Genomic DNA, 16566 nt, shown 5'->3' on the forward strand with positions numbered 1-16566 from the left:
ACAAAAGTTATAGGCATCTCGGTGAATAGTGGGCCAGAAGAGCCCACTTTGAAGAACCTTCAAAGCGGTCTTTTTTCCACTAAAATGCCCACCACAAGCAAGTGTGTGACAAAACGTAAGGACGCTCGGAACTTCACTTTTTAGCACACATCTCCTGATGATTTGATCCGGGCAATAACGAAATAGAATGGGATCTTCCCAATAGTATTTCCGGATGTTAGCAAAGAATCGGTCCTTTTCTTGTTTTGACCAATTAATGGGAAGTTTGCTGGTTGCAAGATAGTTAACAATGTCGGCGAACCAAGGCAACGTCCCATTTGAGATTTGAAAGAGTTGTTCATCCGGAAATGATTCATGAATTTCAAGATTTGGAGAAGATTCAACCATTAATCTAGACAGATGATCGGCAATGACATTGTCGGAGCCCTTTTTATCCTTGATTTCAAAGTCAAATTCTTGAAGAAGTAGAATCCATCTTATCAAGCGAGGTTTGGTTTCCTTTTTCATTAAAAGATGCCTAAGAGCGGCATGATCGGAAAACACAATTACCTTGGATCCGAAGAGATATGACCGAAATTTATCAAGGGCATATACTACGGCAAGTAACTCTTTCTCGGTGGTAGAATAGTTCAATTGGGCACCTGAGAAAGTGTAATACCCCTAATTTAAAAGGATAGTCTCGGCATTTATTTATTATTTTTGTTGTATTTTTGCATGATTATTTGGTTTAATTGTTTTATTTAATTGTTTACCTGTGTGACGTGTATTTAATTGGTATTTATTTATTTATTTAAATTGCATTTTATTGCATTTTATTTTATTTAATTGATTATTAAAGGTTTTAATTTAGGAAGTAATTTAGGAAGTATTTTAATTAACTATTTTATTTTCATAATTGAGGGTTTAGTTTCTTTAGCCGACACATGATTTAATTAAGTTCTATGGGCCGGTTAGGATTTGGTTAGGGCTCTAACTAATTTAGGGTTTTGGAATACTCTATAAATATATGGGTATACGTCTGCCGAGGGTTTCTAAAACCCTATTCACCATATTCCCGTATACAGTAAAGAGAGAAGTTGAGAGAACAGAGCGTCGTAACGGTCTGTCAAGGAGAATAACAGAGAGGACCAAGGGAGGTGTTTGGTGGATTAGATCAGAACCAGAGGAGGCTAGAAGGTAGTCAGTGGTTGCCGGAAAGCTTAGAACAACGGCGTCAAGGTTCTGTTTATAAAATTGTACAGGCAAGTTCTTATCTTCCTCTTTCCCTTTGATTTGTGTTCTGTGCACCTAGACATCTCTAGGAGATTAATTGGCCTTAAACTGAACCATGCATGTTTTATATATGTTTTACTTGATCGCTTTATCTGTGAAATTTATTTACAAAACAATTATAGCACGTATGTTTTCTTGACTCTGTTTTGGCGTAGCGTCTTACTGGTTTAATTTTTATTTGGAATCTTACTGAAATCAACCGAGGTCTGATTGGATACTAGATGTAATTTAAGACTTCAAATTTAAAATTGGAGGAAGAACAAAGGGGTTGGGATAAAACTGATCTTGCAATTTAGTTTCAGTGCCGTTCTTCAACAACGCTAGTTTAAATGGCCTGATTAAACTCTGTAATTGCTTTCAAAACTATTGTAAACAATCTTGGGGAATGCTTCTAGACTAAATTACGAGTCCTAAGATTAGTTTTAGAGACCAACAGAGTGGTTGGATTTGATCAGAGAAGGAGCGGACGGACTGAAACGAAGCAACGGGGACAAGGCTCTCAGAGGAGGTGAGAGCCGGCTCCATGGAAGTGGGAGCCGGCTCCCACAACAAAGTAGAGCCGGCTCTAAGAAGTCCTAGAGCCAGCTCTAGGCTGGAAAAGAGCCTGCTCCAAATTCTGGAGCAGGCTCCCTTGGTATTTTTGGTTTATTTTACGATTTTTTTTAATTTTCTACATACTATGTTCACTGTTGGAGCATGGAGACTGTTGGAATGAATTTGGAACTTTACAGAGGGATCAAGGAATGAATTTTGAGTGTTATTAAGACCCTAAATTGAGTAAAGTTTAATTCTAAGTTGTCGGGACAAACAGTGTAAAAATTAAGGCACTTAACAAATGGAAGTTGAATTAATTGTTGAATTAAAATTCAGCAATTTGATGGAACATAATGTGTTTATAAAACTTGTTTTAGAATGCATTCAAGTGCATGATAAGGTCATTTAATTATTAATTTTGATCTATGCATGCTTAGGAGGCTAGTTGCTGAATTATTAATTTGTTTACTGCAACTATATGGTTAATGCTTGGATTTAAACTGCTGAAATATTTAAACAATCTTTTGAATTGTTTTAGCAATTTATTGGTTAATAATAGAATTATTTAACCTATTCACATGCATGATGGAGTCCCTGACATATTAAATTTGGTCTATGCATGCTCTGGATGTTAGTTGTTGATTTGTTAAATCGTCTCCTGCAACTATATGGTTAAATGCTTGGATTTAAATTGCTGAAGTTTTAAATAGTTTTCTGCAATTGTTTGGATGGTAGTTTTTGGTCTGTAAATTATTGAACTGTTATATATGTTGTAATTTACATGGATATGGAGGATGGTATGTACCGGTATGGGACGGTGACATACTAAGGACGGTTTAGCTCAAAACGCATAAACCTAACCTAATGGATTAATGGAATGGATTGAAAGATATCGAATCCTAATTGTGACTAAGTCAGATCAGCTGTAAACAAGTTGGATGACTTCCTGGATTAACGGATGGTAGTTAAGTCATATCAACTGAATAAGTTGAATGACTAACTAGTTGGTTTATTGTATGACAGTTTAATAAATAGTTGAACTGCATACCCTGGATTTGGACGGACTTTATATATATGGTTGTTTAATAAATAGTTGAACTGCATACCCTGGATTTGGACGGACTTTATATATATGGTTATGGTACCACGAGTTGAGCTTGAGTCTCAGACTCGTTGGTTAGGGTGCGTATATGCAGTGGATGCGTAGCTGGTTATAATAGGTTGAGGTGTACCCTGTTAGGTCTAGGTACTCATGCCCACCTTTGGGTGCGTATTCGCATGTTGCCTTCTATTCAGGTTGAGACCCCTATTATAGACTAGTGAATGTCCCTTAGTGTGGATATATTTATACGTATGGACTGGATAGATATTGTGAGGTGTCTACGGTGTATCTGCGTCTCGGGTCACTGTATGGATTGCAGTTATATTAGAACTTGCTCGTGGGTCTGACCCACTCCTTTATTATTCTTTTCAGGTACAGGACGGTTCCAGCCTTAGAGCTTGATCGTGCTTGTCGAGGACAGTCTCACTTTCACCTGAATACGTAGGACTTCTCTCGATGTTTCTAGCATTATCTATTTTCAGTTTTCAGTTTCAGTTGAACTTTTGGTTAGGGGTCCATCAGTGGATTCCCAAGTTGTAACCTTGAAGTTTTGGAGGATTGGAGTTTCATTTTTCAGTTGTCCATGGAGGATTTTATAATTAATGTTTCTTTCAGTTTTATTCTATCTTTATTGTTCTTTTTGTCATCTGTGTTCGTTTTAACATACTTTAATTTTTTGATATTCTCTCGGGTTTGGGCCTGGGCCTGATCAACCCGTGTCTCGGATCCGAGGGGTATCACAGAAAATCTTACTCGCATAGTATATAGCATATGGTAGTTTACCTACCCTTTGCCCCAAAACAGCACCCATTGCGAAGTCGGAAACATCACACATAATCTCAAATGGTAAGGACCAATTTGGAGGTTGCATGATAGAAGCGGATGATAGAATAGTGCGAAGTTGATGAAAAGCATTTAGGCATGCTTCATCAAAGACAAATAAAGTCTCCTTGGCAAGAAGGTTACACAAGGGTCTAGCAATTTTGCTAAAGTCTTTGATGAATCGGCGATAAAAACCGGCATGTCCTAAAAAGGAGCGGATTTCTCTCACCGTAGTAGGTGGAGACAATTCAGAAATTAGCTCAACTTTCGTTCTATCTACTTTTATTCCTCTTTTAGAGATGACATGTCCAAGCACGATTCCTTCTTGAACCATGAAATGGCTATTTTCCCAACTTAACATAAGATTAGTCTCACGACATCTTTGAAGCACTTTTTTGAGATTTTGGAGACACGAATCAAATGAGGACCCAAAAACCAAGAAGTCATCCATGAAGACTTCTAAATACTTCTCCACCATGTCCGAAAAAATTGACATCATACACCTTTGGAAAGTGGCAGGAGCATTGCACAATCCGAAAGGCATCCGTCGATAAGCAAATGTACCAAAAGGACATGTGAATGTGGTCTTTTCTTAATCCAATGGATCTAAGGCCACTTGATTGTACCCCGAATAACCATCTAGGAAGCAATAGTATTGTTGCCCAGCCAATCTTTCCAAGATTTGGTCAATGAAAGGTAATGAAAAATGGTCTTTCCTAGTGGCAGAATTCAGCTTTCGGTAATCTATGCAAACACGCCATGAAGTGGCGGTGCGTTTCGAGATGAGATCACCCTTTTCATTTTCAACAACTGTGATTCCTGACTTTTTGGGAACCACTTGAGTTGGACTAACCCATTTGGAATCAGAGATAGGATAAATGATTCCTGCATCTAGAAGTTTCACAACCTCCTTCATGACAACTTCCTTCATATTTGGGTTCAATCTCCTTTGAGCATCCCTAAATGGCCTTTCATCCTCTTCTATGTGTATGCGATGCATACAAATAGAAGGGTCAATGCCTTTTAGGTCAGCCACACTCCATCCAATGGCTTCTTTGTTAGCTTTAAGCACTTCCAAAAGATCATTCTCTTGGTCATTTTCAAGATTGGAAGCAATGATGACCGGAAGAGTCTCTTTTGGGCCTAAGAAGGCGTATTTCAGATTTGATGGAAGAGGCTTAAGCTCAAGAATAGGAGGAGAGATGAGAGATGGAACTGGTGGAGTACTAGAGAGTGAATGAAGAGGTTCTTTCTTGCTTTTCCAAGGTGGGTAATCCAAAGTGGCCACAAAGTCTATCAAAGCATTCACCTCACTTATAGATCCTTCTGTGTCAAAACCACAACTTTCAAACATTTCACAAAGGCACGCCTCAAGAGGGTCCTTAGATAGAATAGAGGGAAGAGTCTCCTCTATGGTTTCATCTAAGACATCTACTAGGAAACATTCGTCTTCATCTGTGGGATGTTGACTTGCATTGAAAACATTAAGTTTAACCATCATGTTGCCAAATGAGATATCCATAATGCCAGATCTGCAATTAATGGTGGCATTGGCGGTGGCAAGAAATGGACTTCCTAGGATAACTGGAATGTGATTGGTAAGATTAGGGATTGGCTCAGTATCTAGTACCATAAAATCAACCGAGAAATAAAATTTATCAACCTTAATTAGAATGTCCTCAACAATTCCCCTTGGTTTTTTAATTGATCTATCGGCTAGTTGGATGACTACCGATGTTGGCTTCAAGTCCCCTAATCCTAATTGCAAGTAAACAGAGTATGGAATGAGATTGATACTTGCACCTAAATCAAGGAGAGCTCTACGAACCTCTTGGTTTCCAATAACACAAGAAATAGTCGGAGCACCCGGATCCTTGAACTTAAGAGGAGTGTTAGAAAGAATAATGGAACTCACTTGTTCTGTTAAAAGCACTTTCTTAAGGTCCCTTCCCTTACTCTTCCTCTTTTGTGTGCACAAGTCCTTCAAGAACTTTGCATATGGTGGAATTTGCCTAATTGCATCTAGAAGAGGAAGATTGATTTTCACTTGTTTAAACACTTTCATCATATCATGAATTTTTCCTTCTTGTCTCCCAAATGATGAAGTCTCTCTCAAAGCTTGAGGAAATTGAGCTTTTGGCTTATAAGGCTTCTCTAATTGGGGAGATGATGATGAAGATTATGGAATGTCCTTTTTGGAACCACTAGCATCCAAGGAAATTGGAATAGAATTTGGAATGGGATGGATGCAACCACTTGGTTGTGCCAATTCATTATCCTCCTTAGGTACCTCTACCTTATTATCCACTTTTCTACCACTCCTCAAGGTAGTAATTGCTTGAACTTGCTCATTTCCAGAAAATTCTGATGAAGTTGCTTGCGCCATAAATTGCCCTTTAGGATTGGTCTCAGTTTGACTAGGCAACTTACCTTGCTCTCTCATATTTAAAGAATTAGCTAATTGCCCAATTTGAGCTTCAAGCTTTGCAATTGATTGAGAGTGAGAATGAAACAGTTGATTATCTTTTTGAAGATTACCTAAAGCTTGCAAGACTTTGTCCTCAAAAGCGGAACTCTTAGGAGGCGCTTGATTTGGATTAAAATAAGATTGAGAATTTGATGCTTGAGGATGAGAGTAGGACTGAGGATTTGATGCTTGTGGATGAGAATATTGATTCACATTTTGAGGATAAAATGAAGGATGGTAACCTTGAGAATTCTGATTTTGATTTTGGAGATGTGGGGGAACATACTTTGCTTGGTAACCTTGAGTTTGAGGAGGGTTTGCACCGTCTCCTTGATTTCTCCATGCAAAGTTTGGATGATTTTTCCACCCCGGATTGTAAGTATTGGAATAAGGGTTGTTTTCTTGATGAATGAAAGCAACATTTGCTTGTTCTTGAGACTCACTTGGTATAATTTGTCCAAGAGGGCAATTTGAAGTATGGTGAGTGTAACTAGAACAAGTCATGCACATTTCATTGGAATGGTGAGGATATGATTGAGTTGCCGGACCTTGATTCAAAAGGAATGTATCAAACCTTTGAGTAAGATTTTTGACCTCAGCGGCAATTTCCATGGAAGAGTCTATTTGATTTATAGCTTTCTTTCCTCCCATATGTGCTAGGTGACTACCCCTAGAAGATGAAGATCTATGCATTGAGTTTTCACTCATTTTTTTAAAAAGTTGCCAAATTTCATCTTCATTTCTTTCAATGTAGCTTCCGCCACAAGAAGCATCAACAATGCCCTTATTGGCATCGGATAAACCTGAAAAGAAACATTGAACTAATTGCCACTTAGGAATGTCATGATGTGGACACTTCCGTAGCAAGTCATTCAAACGTTCCCATGCTTCATGAAGGGGTTCTCCTTCTTGTTGTTTAAATTCACAAATAGAAGTTCTCATGGCATCAGTTCGACTTGTGGGGTAATATTTCTTTAAGAACTCTTGTTGCAATTGTGTCCAAGAGGTAATTGTATACGGCCGCAAGTTATTGAACCAATATTTAGCTTTATCCCGAAGAGTGAAAGGGAAAAGCTTCATTTTTAGGACTTCTTCCGGAACATCCGTGATTTTCACGGTGGAGCAGACTTCCAAAAACTCATCTAAATGTTTATAAGGCTCTTCATTGCTCAACCCATAGAAAAAGGGGCACATGTTAATGGTGGAAGCCTTAATCTCATAATGATGAGCACGGAAATTTGGCAATTGAATGCAAGTGGGTGCATTATATTGATTTGGAGTGTAACGATCCCTAAGGACCGTTGGAGGATTGAGAGGATTGAGAGGAGGATATGGCATTTGACTTTGTTGATGATATGCCATTTGACCTTGTTGAGGGTATGCCATTTGAACATATTGTTGTTGTTGCTCACCAATTGGGGGAACAACATTTGGCCTTGGCATCCCTAGATTAGGTTGTTGCACCGCATGATTAACTGGTTGTGGCATTCCCAAGGGTGGATGCACACCTTGAGGATCCACAATATGAACTTGTGGTGGGTGGTGCACACCATTATGATCCACATGACCAAGATTTACAATGGGATCTTCAATTGGATCTTCCATTAAAGGTGATGGAAGATCAAAATTTGAAAGATTAAGATGACTATCCCTAGTACTACTTCTTAAACGCCGAAGAAAATTACAGGAGCAAGAGGACGATTAAGTGATCTACGACCATGCATGCACTAGAACAAGTCAACACACCAACATTTCAAAATTTCAACCTCCACATACGATGTTCCCAAACTCCTCAATAATATCAATGCACTTAAAACAAATAAATGCCTCCACACGGGCCGATGCCTTCTACAAGAAGGTATGCTTAGACTTAAAAATAAAACAATTCAATTTAAGCCTCCACTTGGGCTATCCACAGCATGCAAATTGGTATATAATTAAAGTACTAAAATTAAAGAGAACTTACAGATGGTCCTTAAGCAACTTCAAATTTTTTTAATTGCTTTTAAGTCCAGCGTTTGCTCCACTTTGCTTCAAGTACCTAATTGACAAATAAAATAAAAAAAATTAAAAATTAAAATGACTTAAAAGTAGACAATCAATAAAGAACTAATGTTTAATTCAATTCTTCAAAACCGTTAGATCCCCGGCAACGGCGCCAAAAATATGGTGGTAAGTAGTATAGTGGTAAGTATTCCCGCCTATGGATTCAATAATAAAGAATGCTACAAAAGATGTCCTTCCTCCAACTTCGACTTCTAAAGGAAGAATCCCTTTAGTGCTAGTAGAACCTCCGTTGAACCCACAAATTGTTACATCAGTAGAAATAACATCTTCCATACTTTTGCCGAGTTTCTTCAATGTATTAGCTGGAATAACATTCAGAACCAAACTATTGTCTACCAAGACTCGATTAATAGGTTGACCTTCTACCCATACCTTAACATACGAAGGCCTGAGTTGTTGAGTCATTGCTAACAAAGGTTTTTCAAAGACTACCTTCTCTGCCGATTTTGAAGAAAGAATTGATAAATTCTGAATCGGTTGAGTTTCTTTCTCTTTGGCTTTACTTCAATCTTCTGTTTCTCCCTTATTTCCATTACTTGCATTTGACGCCGATGGGGCCTGGAACATTGCTGGTAATACAAATGCCATGTTACATGACATCTCATCTGGGAAACTGCCAAACTAAATTTTGAACTCATCTTTTCGTCTAGGCCATGTCGGCTGATGCTCCTTTTCCTTATCCAGTTGGGTCTTATCTAGAATACTAACTTCCTCGGCTAACTCTTCTTTGCTTACCTCTTCAGCTTTCCTTTTTCCTTCAGCCCTTCTCCTTTGTTCCCTGCGTTTCTGAGATCGGGTAAGGCCTCCATTCTGATATTGTTGAGCTTTAGGGAATTTTGGATGATTGGCTCGAGTCCTATCCTCTGCTGAGTCTGCCTTTGGTTTTACAGTTTGCACTTTATATGAATCGGCTCCCTTTTTTATCCAAATTTCTGATTAAACTGGTGACCTCCTTTTAAAACTAAGATACCGATTTTGTGGATAGAATCGGCTAGAGATATATTTTTGCTGATTCTGTTTTTCTTCCTTCATATTACTGCTACTGGAATTATCTTGCCGAGGCTTTTCACCAGGCTTGATTGGGAATGTAAGCCTTTCAAGAATCCCTTTCTTCTTTGGTTGAACTTCCATTGTTTCTTCTTCTTTAGGCTTCTGTTTTCCTTTGTAATTTAGGCAACAACCTTGATCGATCAAGGCTAATTGAGCCTCCCTTAATTATTTCTGCAATTCTGCCATTTTTCAGGTGTCGCATGTGATGACAAGAACTCACCTTCCTCAGTCTCATGCTGATTCTCTCATTTGGCCAAGCTTATCACATTAGTGGATGTAATTGTAGGGAATGGATTGGTATCCACCTGATGGTGTCTGAAGTTTTTTCTGGGAATTTTAAAGTACCTTCATTAATAGCCTTCGGTAATACACCTCGCAGAACAGTACAATCATTAGTAGCATGGTTCCAAGAGTTATGATACTTACAATACTCTTTTCCTTTCAAGTCACTTGCCGATGGAATCTTATGCCCCTTAAGCAAGAATATCATTTTATCAGCCATCAAGTGATCAAAGATTTGATCTGTTGTTGACAAATCAAAATAATAGCTTTTCCCGGTATCGGCAGGACATTTCCTTGCTGCCGATGTTGATGTTGCACTACCCCCCCGTGATCGGCTTAGGCTTAACCAATGCCTCACAGATGTATGGCTTCTTGATATTGACCTCTACAATGTCAACCTCTAATTCATCCCCAACTTCTGCCGAGAATACCTCATAATTAGGGTCCTTGTAATAGATACCCTTAGAAGAATTCTTTCTCTTTTTTTCTTCTTTCAGTATTTCCTCATATTGAGAAGCCCTGTCTACTAAATCGAAGAGGTCTTAGAACTCAACCCCATAAAACCTCTTACGATGTTCAATGTCTAAACCATTTAATGCCGACTTAATATATTCTGGTTCTGGCAAACTTACTCGTCACTTGAGTTTAGCTTTACTGAACCTGGCAACAAAAGTCTCAACCGATTCGCTCGGGAACTGAGATAAATGAGATATATCTGCCAACGTAGCTTCTTTCTCTGTTCGGTAGAATTGGGTATCAAAAGCTTCCTCCATTTCATCCCATGTCTGAATAGAATTGGCTGGTAAGTTGCTGTACCATTCAAATGCCACCCCAATAATAGAGCTAGAGAATAACCTCATCCTCAACCAAGGATTAGGACCTGCTTCACCACACTGTGCTGTGAACCTCGCAATATGCTGCATCGTGGAAAAATTCTCTTCACCATTATACATCGAAAAATCAGGATATCAATAGTTTCTAGGAAATTCATAATTATTGACATGATCTGGATAAGGCTTTCTATATACTGACCGAGCACGTCTGCGACCCTGTGCTACTTCGGCTTGTATCAAAGCCAAAACCTGAGCCTTATCGATCCCTATATTTATTCCTGGAGGATCATTTGGGTGCCGCGGAAAGAATAGATTAACCCACTCTCTTTGTGGATCGGCATTTGCTTGCCCCCCGACAACCCCTGGAGGTATCAATGGATTAGCCCTACCTTGGTTTAGGTATCCCACCACTTCTTGCTGATCTCTCACTGGTAGAATCGACTGCACATGTGGACGCTGCATATTTTGGTTATGCTGATCATTCACTGGTGGCTGGTACACCAGCACAGTATTTACTGCCGATGGATCTGATAAGATTAGTGGATTCCCAATCGGTATACTGAGTGTGTGATTCGGCACATTGCCAATTTTAATACCAAGTCCTGCACTTGGCGGTATGATGCCTGTTCGAGGCCCTTGGGATATATGCATCAATGGTGCCGACATACGCTGAAATATAGACTCATTAATATGAGATGCTTCGGTTTGATCATGTCGGCTTTGATTAGCCAATATGCTGGTTTCGAGCTTCTGATTCATCTTTTCCATTTGAGCATACATCATTTGATTTAATTCCCCGGTCATTGACCTTATCTCATGTATTTGAGAAACCAAAATTTGATTTGATTCCCCCACCTGGGACCTTACCTCACTGATCTGTGCTTGTTGGGCATCAATTTTCTGCATAACCGATTCTAGTACCCGACCCAAAGGAATGTCAGACGGAATAGAAGAGTCGGCATCATCACCAACGCCGAGTTGCTGGTTCTCCTCGTCAGTATTGTCACCTTTAGTTACACCTTTTGAACCCCTCAACTTAAGAGGCATAGTTACTATAATTACTCACCTAATGGGTCCCACTGGGCGTACAAAAAATGTTGACCTTAAAATCGGCTTGCTAGAGCCGATCTTAAATTGATTTGATACGGGCGTGCCAAAACCAAATATGGTTCGATTTGTGATTTGTCAACTTGTAGTCTCTTAAGGATGGTTAACTTCAGGCGATTAAGGGGGAGAGAAAACAAATAAACTCCTTAATGAGTTCAAAATGCCTTAGTTAAAAGGACTTTTCAATGAATGAATTATAGTAACGTTAAGAGAATAGAAAAAGGGAGAAACAGATATAGAAACAAATAGATAAAAAGATTGAGAAGAGAGAAAGAAAGAGATCGAGAGATTGAGATAGATAGATAGAGATGAAGAAGAAATAGCAAGGATGCTATTATAGGAAAAGCTTGAGAAAGCAAACAAAATAATAATAAGATTCTGAGGGTGCTGGACCTCTAGTACAGCATGCCTCTTTGTTTATTTATAGAATAAATGGTAAAACAAGTTCCTCAATATAAGCATTCTAGTTGTATTATAATACAACTAATTATTCAAATTAAACTAATCCTAACTGAATATTAATTCTTAACTCAACTTAAATTCAAGATAAATATATAACTCTTATCTAATGTATTTAAAATTCAAAAATCTTCTATCCGATCTGCAATGCCCTTGCATGTAGCTTTATTCTTGTGTAAACTCTGCCATGTCATCCAAACCAGATTCTATCTGCTGCTCTTTCAAACATAATCCGTGCAAAACCCAATCTTCCTCTAACTGTATCAAAGCTATTCCAAACGAAATCCAAGTTAGTTTTTTGTTTTTAGTCCAAGTAAACTAAAAGGTTTCATAGCCCAAACTCATTACTGCATGTCTTTAGCCCAATCTCTTTGTGGCCCAAACCTCTGCCACATCACTGTTCACCAGGCCCAACTGTAGCCCAAATCCAATTACCAAAATGGGTGTCAACAAATAGTCCACTTGTCTTCTCTCATTTCTTCACCTCAATGAGATGAATATGACAATTCCAAGTTAGGGCCAGAATAATGGAATCACAAAAACAGAGTATAAGGCATGTTCCGTATAAAAAACCAGAGCATAACACCATCAATGAATGAAGCAATATCTGACCCAAAAACAAACAGCCTAATTAAACCCAGCTTTCACAAGCAACAATCCTACCAGTAAAATCAGGGGAAAATGGAGAAAAAAGCTAGTAGCCAAACAAAAATAAGAAAATAAAGAATACCCATTTGGAGTAGCAACCATCCTAACTGAAAATATGCTCAGCTATCAAAATTGAGGAGGATGTAATTAATCTGTAAGATTCATGGTCATATGAGTACCCATTTGGAGTATCAAAAGAAGAAATTAATCTGGAATCATTTTACGTCAGATGGTAACTCAAGCCAGAGAAACCAATCAAAAAAAATAAAACTAGAGAATACCCCGCAAAACTAAAATGAAAAATAAAAAATCCATCATCGTGGAAAGACAGTGTCCTCATAATATCATTGCTTGTTGTCCCTACTTAGTATGTGAATCTAGAAGGGGTTTTGGCCAAGAGAGGAGCAGAGCACTATCATATCTCACCCTTTCCGGAAATCACAGTACGATTTTCCTTCACACGCAGGCACGGATCCGATTTTTTTTATTTACTTAGAAATTACCTGTAAAAATCTTAAAAATATTTCTACTTTTTTGTGAAAATCTTTAAAATGTCCTCACTAATTTATAATAAAATTTCACTATTATTGTTGTTCAAGACGGTTCCTACTGAATTTTTTTTTTTTTAAAAAATTATCTATAAATTTTGTAATTAGTGAAAATCTAAAAAATGTTCCCACTCAATTTCGAATAAAAATTCAGGCCGCTCCCTCAACTTCCATTCGGGTAATCGTTGGTAAACTTCAGAGATATGAGCCTTGCAAAATAATAGAGCATCAACAACAAAAAGTAAATGGGTTACCGGAGGCACATTGCGGCCAATCCGACGCCCAGGAGAAACAAGTAAGGTGAAAGGGGTCCCCTTGACGGAGTCCCTGAGATGGAAGAAAGAAGTCCCCTGTCTCGCCATTAATCACTACCGAAAAGGCGACAGTAGAAATGCAATTCATGACTAGCATAATAAATCTCTATGCAAAACCCAATCTTGTTAACATACATTCAATGAAATTCCAAGTGACTCGATCACAAGCCTTTGACATATCAAGTTTAAGGGCCATAAAAGCATTATTCCCCGTGTTTAGTTTTAAGGAAATGCATAAGCTCATAACCTATCATAATATTATCATGGTCCATGGATTAACCTCTGGGGCACAAAAGCACTCTGATATTCACAAATAAGGTCAGACAGGAGGGGTTTAAGTCTGTTTGTGGAAAAGATTTTATACACAACTTTGCAGAGAGAAATGGGTCTAAACTGGGACATATGAGTTGGACTCTTCATTTTCTGAATCACAACAAGGTTGGTATGGTTCATTTAAATTATAAAATATCAAAACTTTTAAATGGCATTTTTACCCTTATACACTCATTACACCTATATGCATATATATGCATATGTATATATATATATATGCATATGTATATAAATATATGTAGGTCTGGGTGGTGGATGTCGTGGCAGGCTGGATCTTTGGGGCGATCTGGGTGTATGGTGGTTTGAGAAAAAAATTGAATTTTTCAAATGGGTTATACTCGATAACCTATTTAATGAAAGGGTATTTAAGTCAATTGTATTTGTCAATTTTATATCATACGGCAACAAAATTAATTTTTAAACAATATTTAATTTTAGGTAAATTTTTTATTTTTAGTTTCCATATACTTTTAGGTTGGGTTTCTCCTGACAGTTTCCTTATAAAATTAGTTTCTTTATAATGTAGTGTTAGCTTATAGGTTTTCTTTATTCAATAGTAACTTTATTTTTGTACAATTTTAGATCTCACTAGTGAGGATGTACACCATTTTGACCAGTGATGTGGACCAATTCCACATCCTCTTTTAATTATCAAATTAGATTTGGTAATTAACCACCGTTTTTGATTTGATAAGTGAATATATATTCCATCATTTTTTATTTGGTAATTAAAGATGACGTGCTTATGTCTTCTTGGTCTAAATCAATAACAAAGTTAACAAAAGAAACAAGTAACTTTTTTTTTTGTTAATTTTTTTTGCGTCACGTCAAAGAAATAATTTATTTAATAGAACAATTTTTTTTTTTTTTTCTAATCAAAAGAGATAATTTAGTCCATATACATAATATTTTTTGACTATATTTTTGAATAATATCCAAAAATATTAAAGAACTGATAATAATTTACTTGTAAAGTTAAGAGTAGAGTTGCTTAAATATTGGAGTGCAAACGTAGAAACTCAAAAATGAATAATAATAATTTTAAGTTTCAGATTATATTTATTATATGTTTTTTTTTTTAAATATTTAATTTTATGTAATTTTTATTTTATTTTTTTAGTTTCCATATACTATTAGGTTTTCTAAACCCATTTAGGTTAGGATTCCTCCTGACAGTTTCCTTATATGGTTAGTTCTTTTATAAATAATAAATAGGTATGTACCCTTCTATATATTCATATGTGGATTCAAGTTATTCATATATATTCATAGTTGAGAGTTGTCATTGTTAGTTTTGTTTGGTCCAGGCAAAGCCATAGCGATGAAGAATGCAGAGAATACAGTTCACGAGTCCTGCGAAGAAGAAGTCATGCCTTTGCCTTTCCTTCCCCAACATATCCTTTTTGAAATACTCTCAAAACTGCCCGTGAAGTCTCTGCTGCGATTCAAGTGCGTGTCGAAGTCATGGTGCTCTTTGATCTCTGACTCCCCCTTCATCAAAAAGCACCTCAATCAATCACTCGCACTCACGAAGTCCAGCTTCCAAACACAGCGGATGCTTATAGCCACTATCTACTCTCCATACCATCTCTACACGGCAAGCTTTGGATCATCCATGAATGAAATTGAATTAGAAGAGATTAAATTTTTATTTCCGAACAATCCTAATCATCCTCGGTGTAACATCATTGGTTCTTGCAATCGGTTGATATGCATGGAGGTAGATTTTCTTTCTGAACCTAGTGAAGATTCTCGGTTCATATATATATTCAATCCTTCCACGAGGGAGTTCAAGCAAATACCAGATCGTGAATTTCCTCGTAACTTTGGATTTGGCTATGACCATTGCTCTGATGATTGCAAATTGGTGAAAATAACCGACAATAGCGTTTATGTATATTCAGTGAGTGTTGGTTCTTGGAGAAAAGTTCAAGACTTTCCCGAATACAATGATGGTTTTTTAGCTAATGAGCCTATGGTGGAGCTGAATGGAGTCATTCATTGGATTAGTTTGGATCCAAAATTCGAGATTGTTGCTTTTAGTTTGGTGGATGAGAAACTGTGGAAGATTCCCTTGCCTCCTTGCTACACCCACTTTATTGAGGCATTCCAAATCGAATTCGTGGTGTTTGAAGGATGCCTTTGTGTACTGCCAAAAGGGGATCATGCATATTGGATTATGAAGGAATATGGGGTGAAGGAGTCTTGGACTAGAATTGCTGGTGATGAAGTCCCAAAGGCACCATTGGCGGTCTTGAATTATGATGAAACTATGCTGTTGGTAGACGGCAGTAACTATGCTTTATACAACACAAGAGAGGAAGCAGATCCGGAAAATATTGTCATCGAAGGAGAAGAGGATTTGAAGCTAACAATCTATGTAGATAGTCTCACATCACCTGTGATAGAGCACAAATAAAATTTAGGATAATTTACCTAATAGAAAGCATGTTTTTATCGACCATAATGGCTTAATTCTTTGGTTTAAGCTTCTTTAAGCCCAATTAATTCTAACGGTTCAGAAAATTTTGTTCTCTCTCTCAATTTTGAATATTTTGGACTTTTTTTTTTTTTTTGAAATTCTAAATAGATTCTTTCTATTTTTTTTTTTATATTTAGTAGTTTTAATAATTAGGCTTTTTATCAGAATTTTTGGAGATCGAATTTATGGATTTAGTTTCCTTATTGTGATGATTTCCGTACTGTAAATGTTGGACGCTAATTAGTT

The 16566-nt window shown here is 37.4% G+C and overlaps 1 protein-coding gene and 1 non-coding gene across 2 annotated transcripts; both read left to right on the top strand.

The window, feature by feature from the left end:
* Positions 1-7035: 7035 nt before the first annotated feature.
* Positions 7036-7142, top strand: LOC132275544 (small nucleolar RNA R71). The gene has a single exon (XR_009470673.1). It is a non-coding gene; the product is annotated as a small nucleolar RNA R71 (small nucleolar RNA).
* Positions 7143-15159: 8017 nt separating this feature from the next.
* LOC132273145 (F-box/kelch-repeat protein At3g06240-like) lies at positions 15160-16257 on the top strand. The gene has a single exon (XM_059774169.1). It carries the CDS (start codon positions 15160-15162, stop codon positions 16255-16257), a length of 1098 nt encoding a protein of 365 aa, XP_059630152.1.
* The last annotated feature ends 309 nt before the right edge of the window (positions 16258-16566 follow it).

This window comes from Cornus florida, unplaced genomic scaffold (assembly GCF_030987335.1).
Source record: "Cornus florida cultivar Cherokee Brave unplaced genomic scaffold, ASM3098733v1 CherokeeBrave_3.0.0_Hap2_Chr09, whole genome shotgun sequence".
NCBI classification, from domain to species: Eukaryota; Viridiplantae; Streptophyta; class Magnoliopsida; order Cornales; family Cornaceae; genus Cornus; species Cornus florida.

What these genes read in the sequence shown, in the direction of transcription:
- LOC132273145 (XM_059774169.1), top strand. Translation starts at nt 15,160, where the DNA reads ATGAAGAATGCAGAGAATACAGTTCACGAGTCCTGCGAAGAAGAAGTC.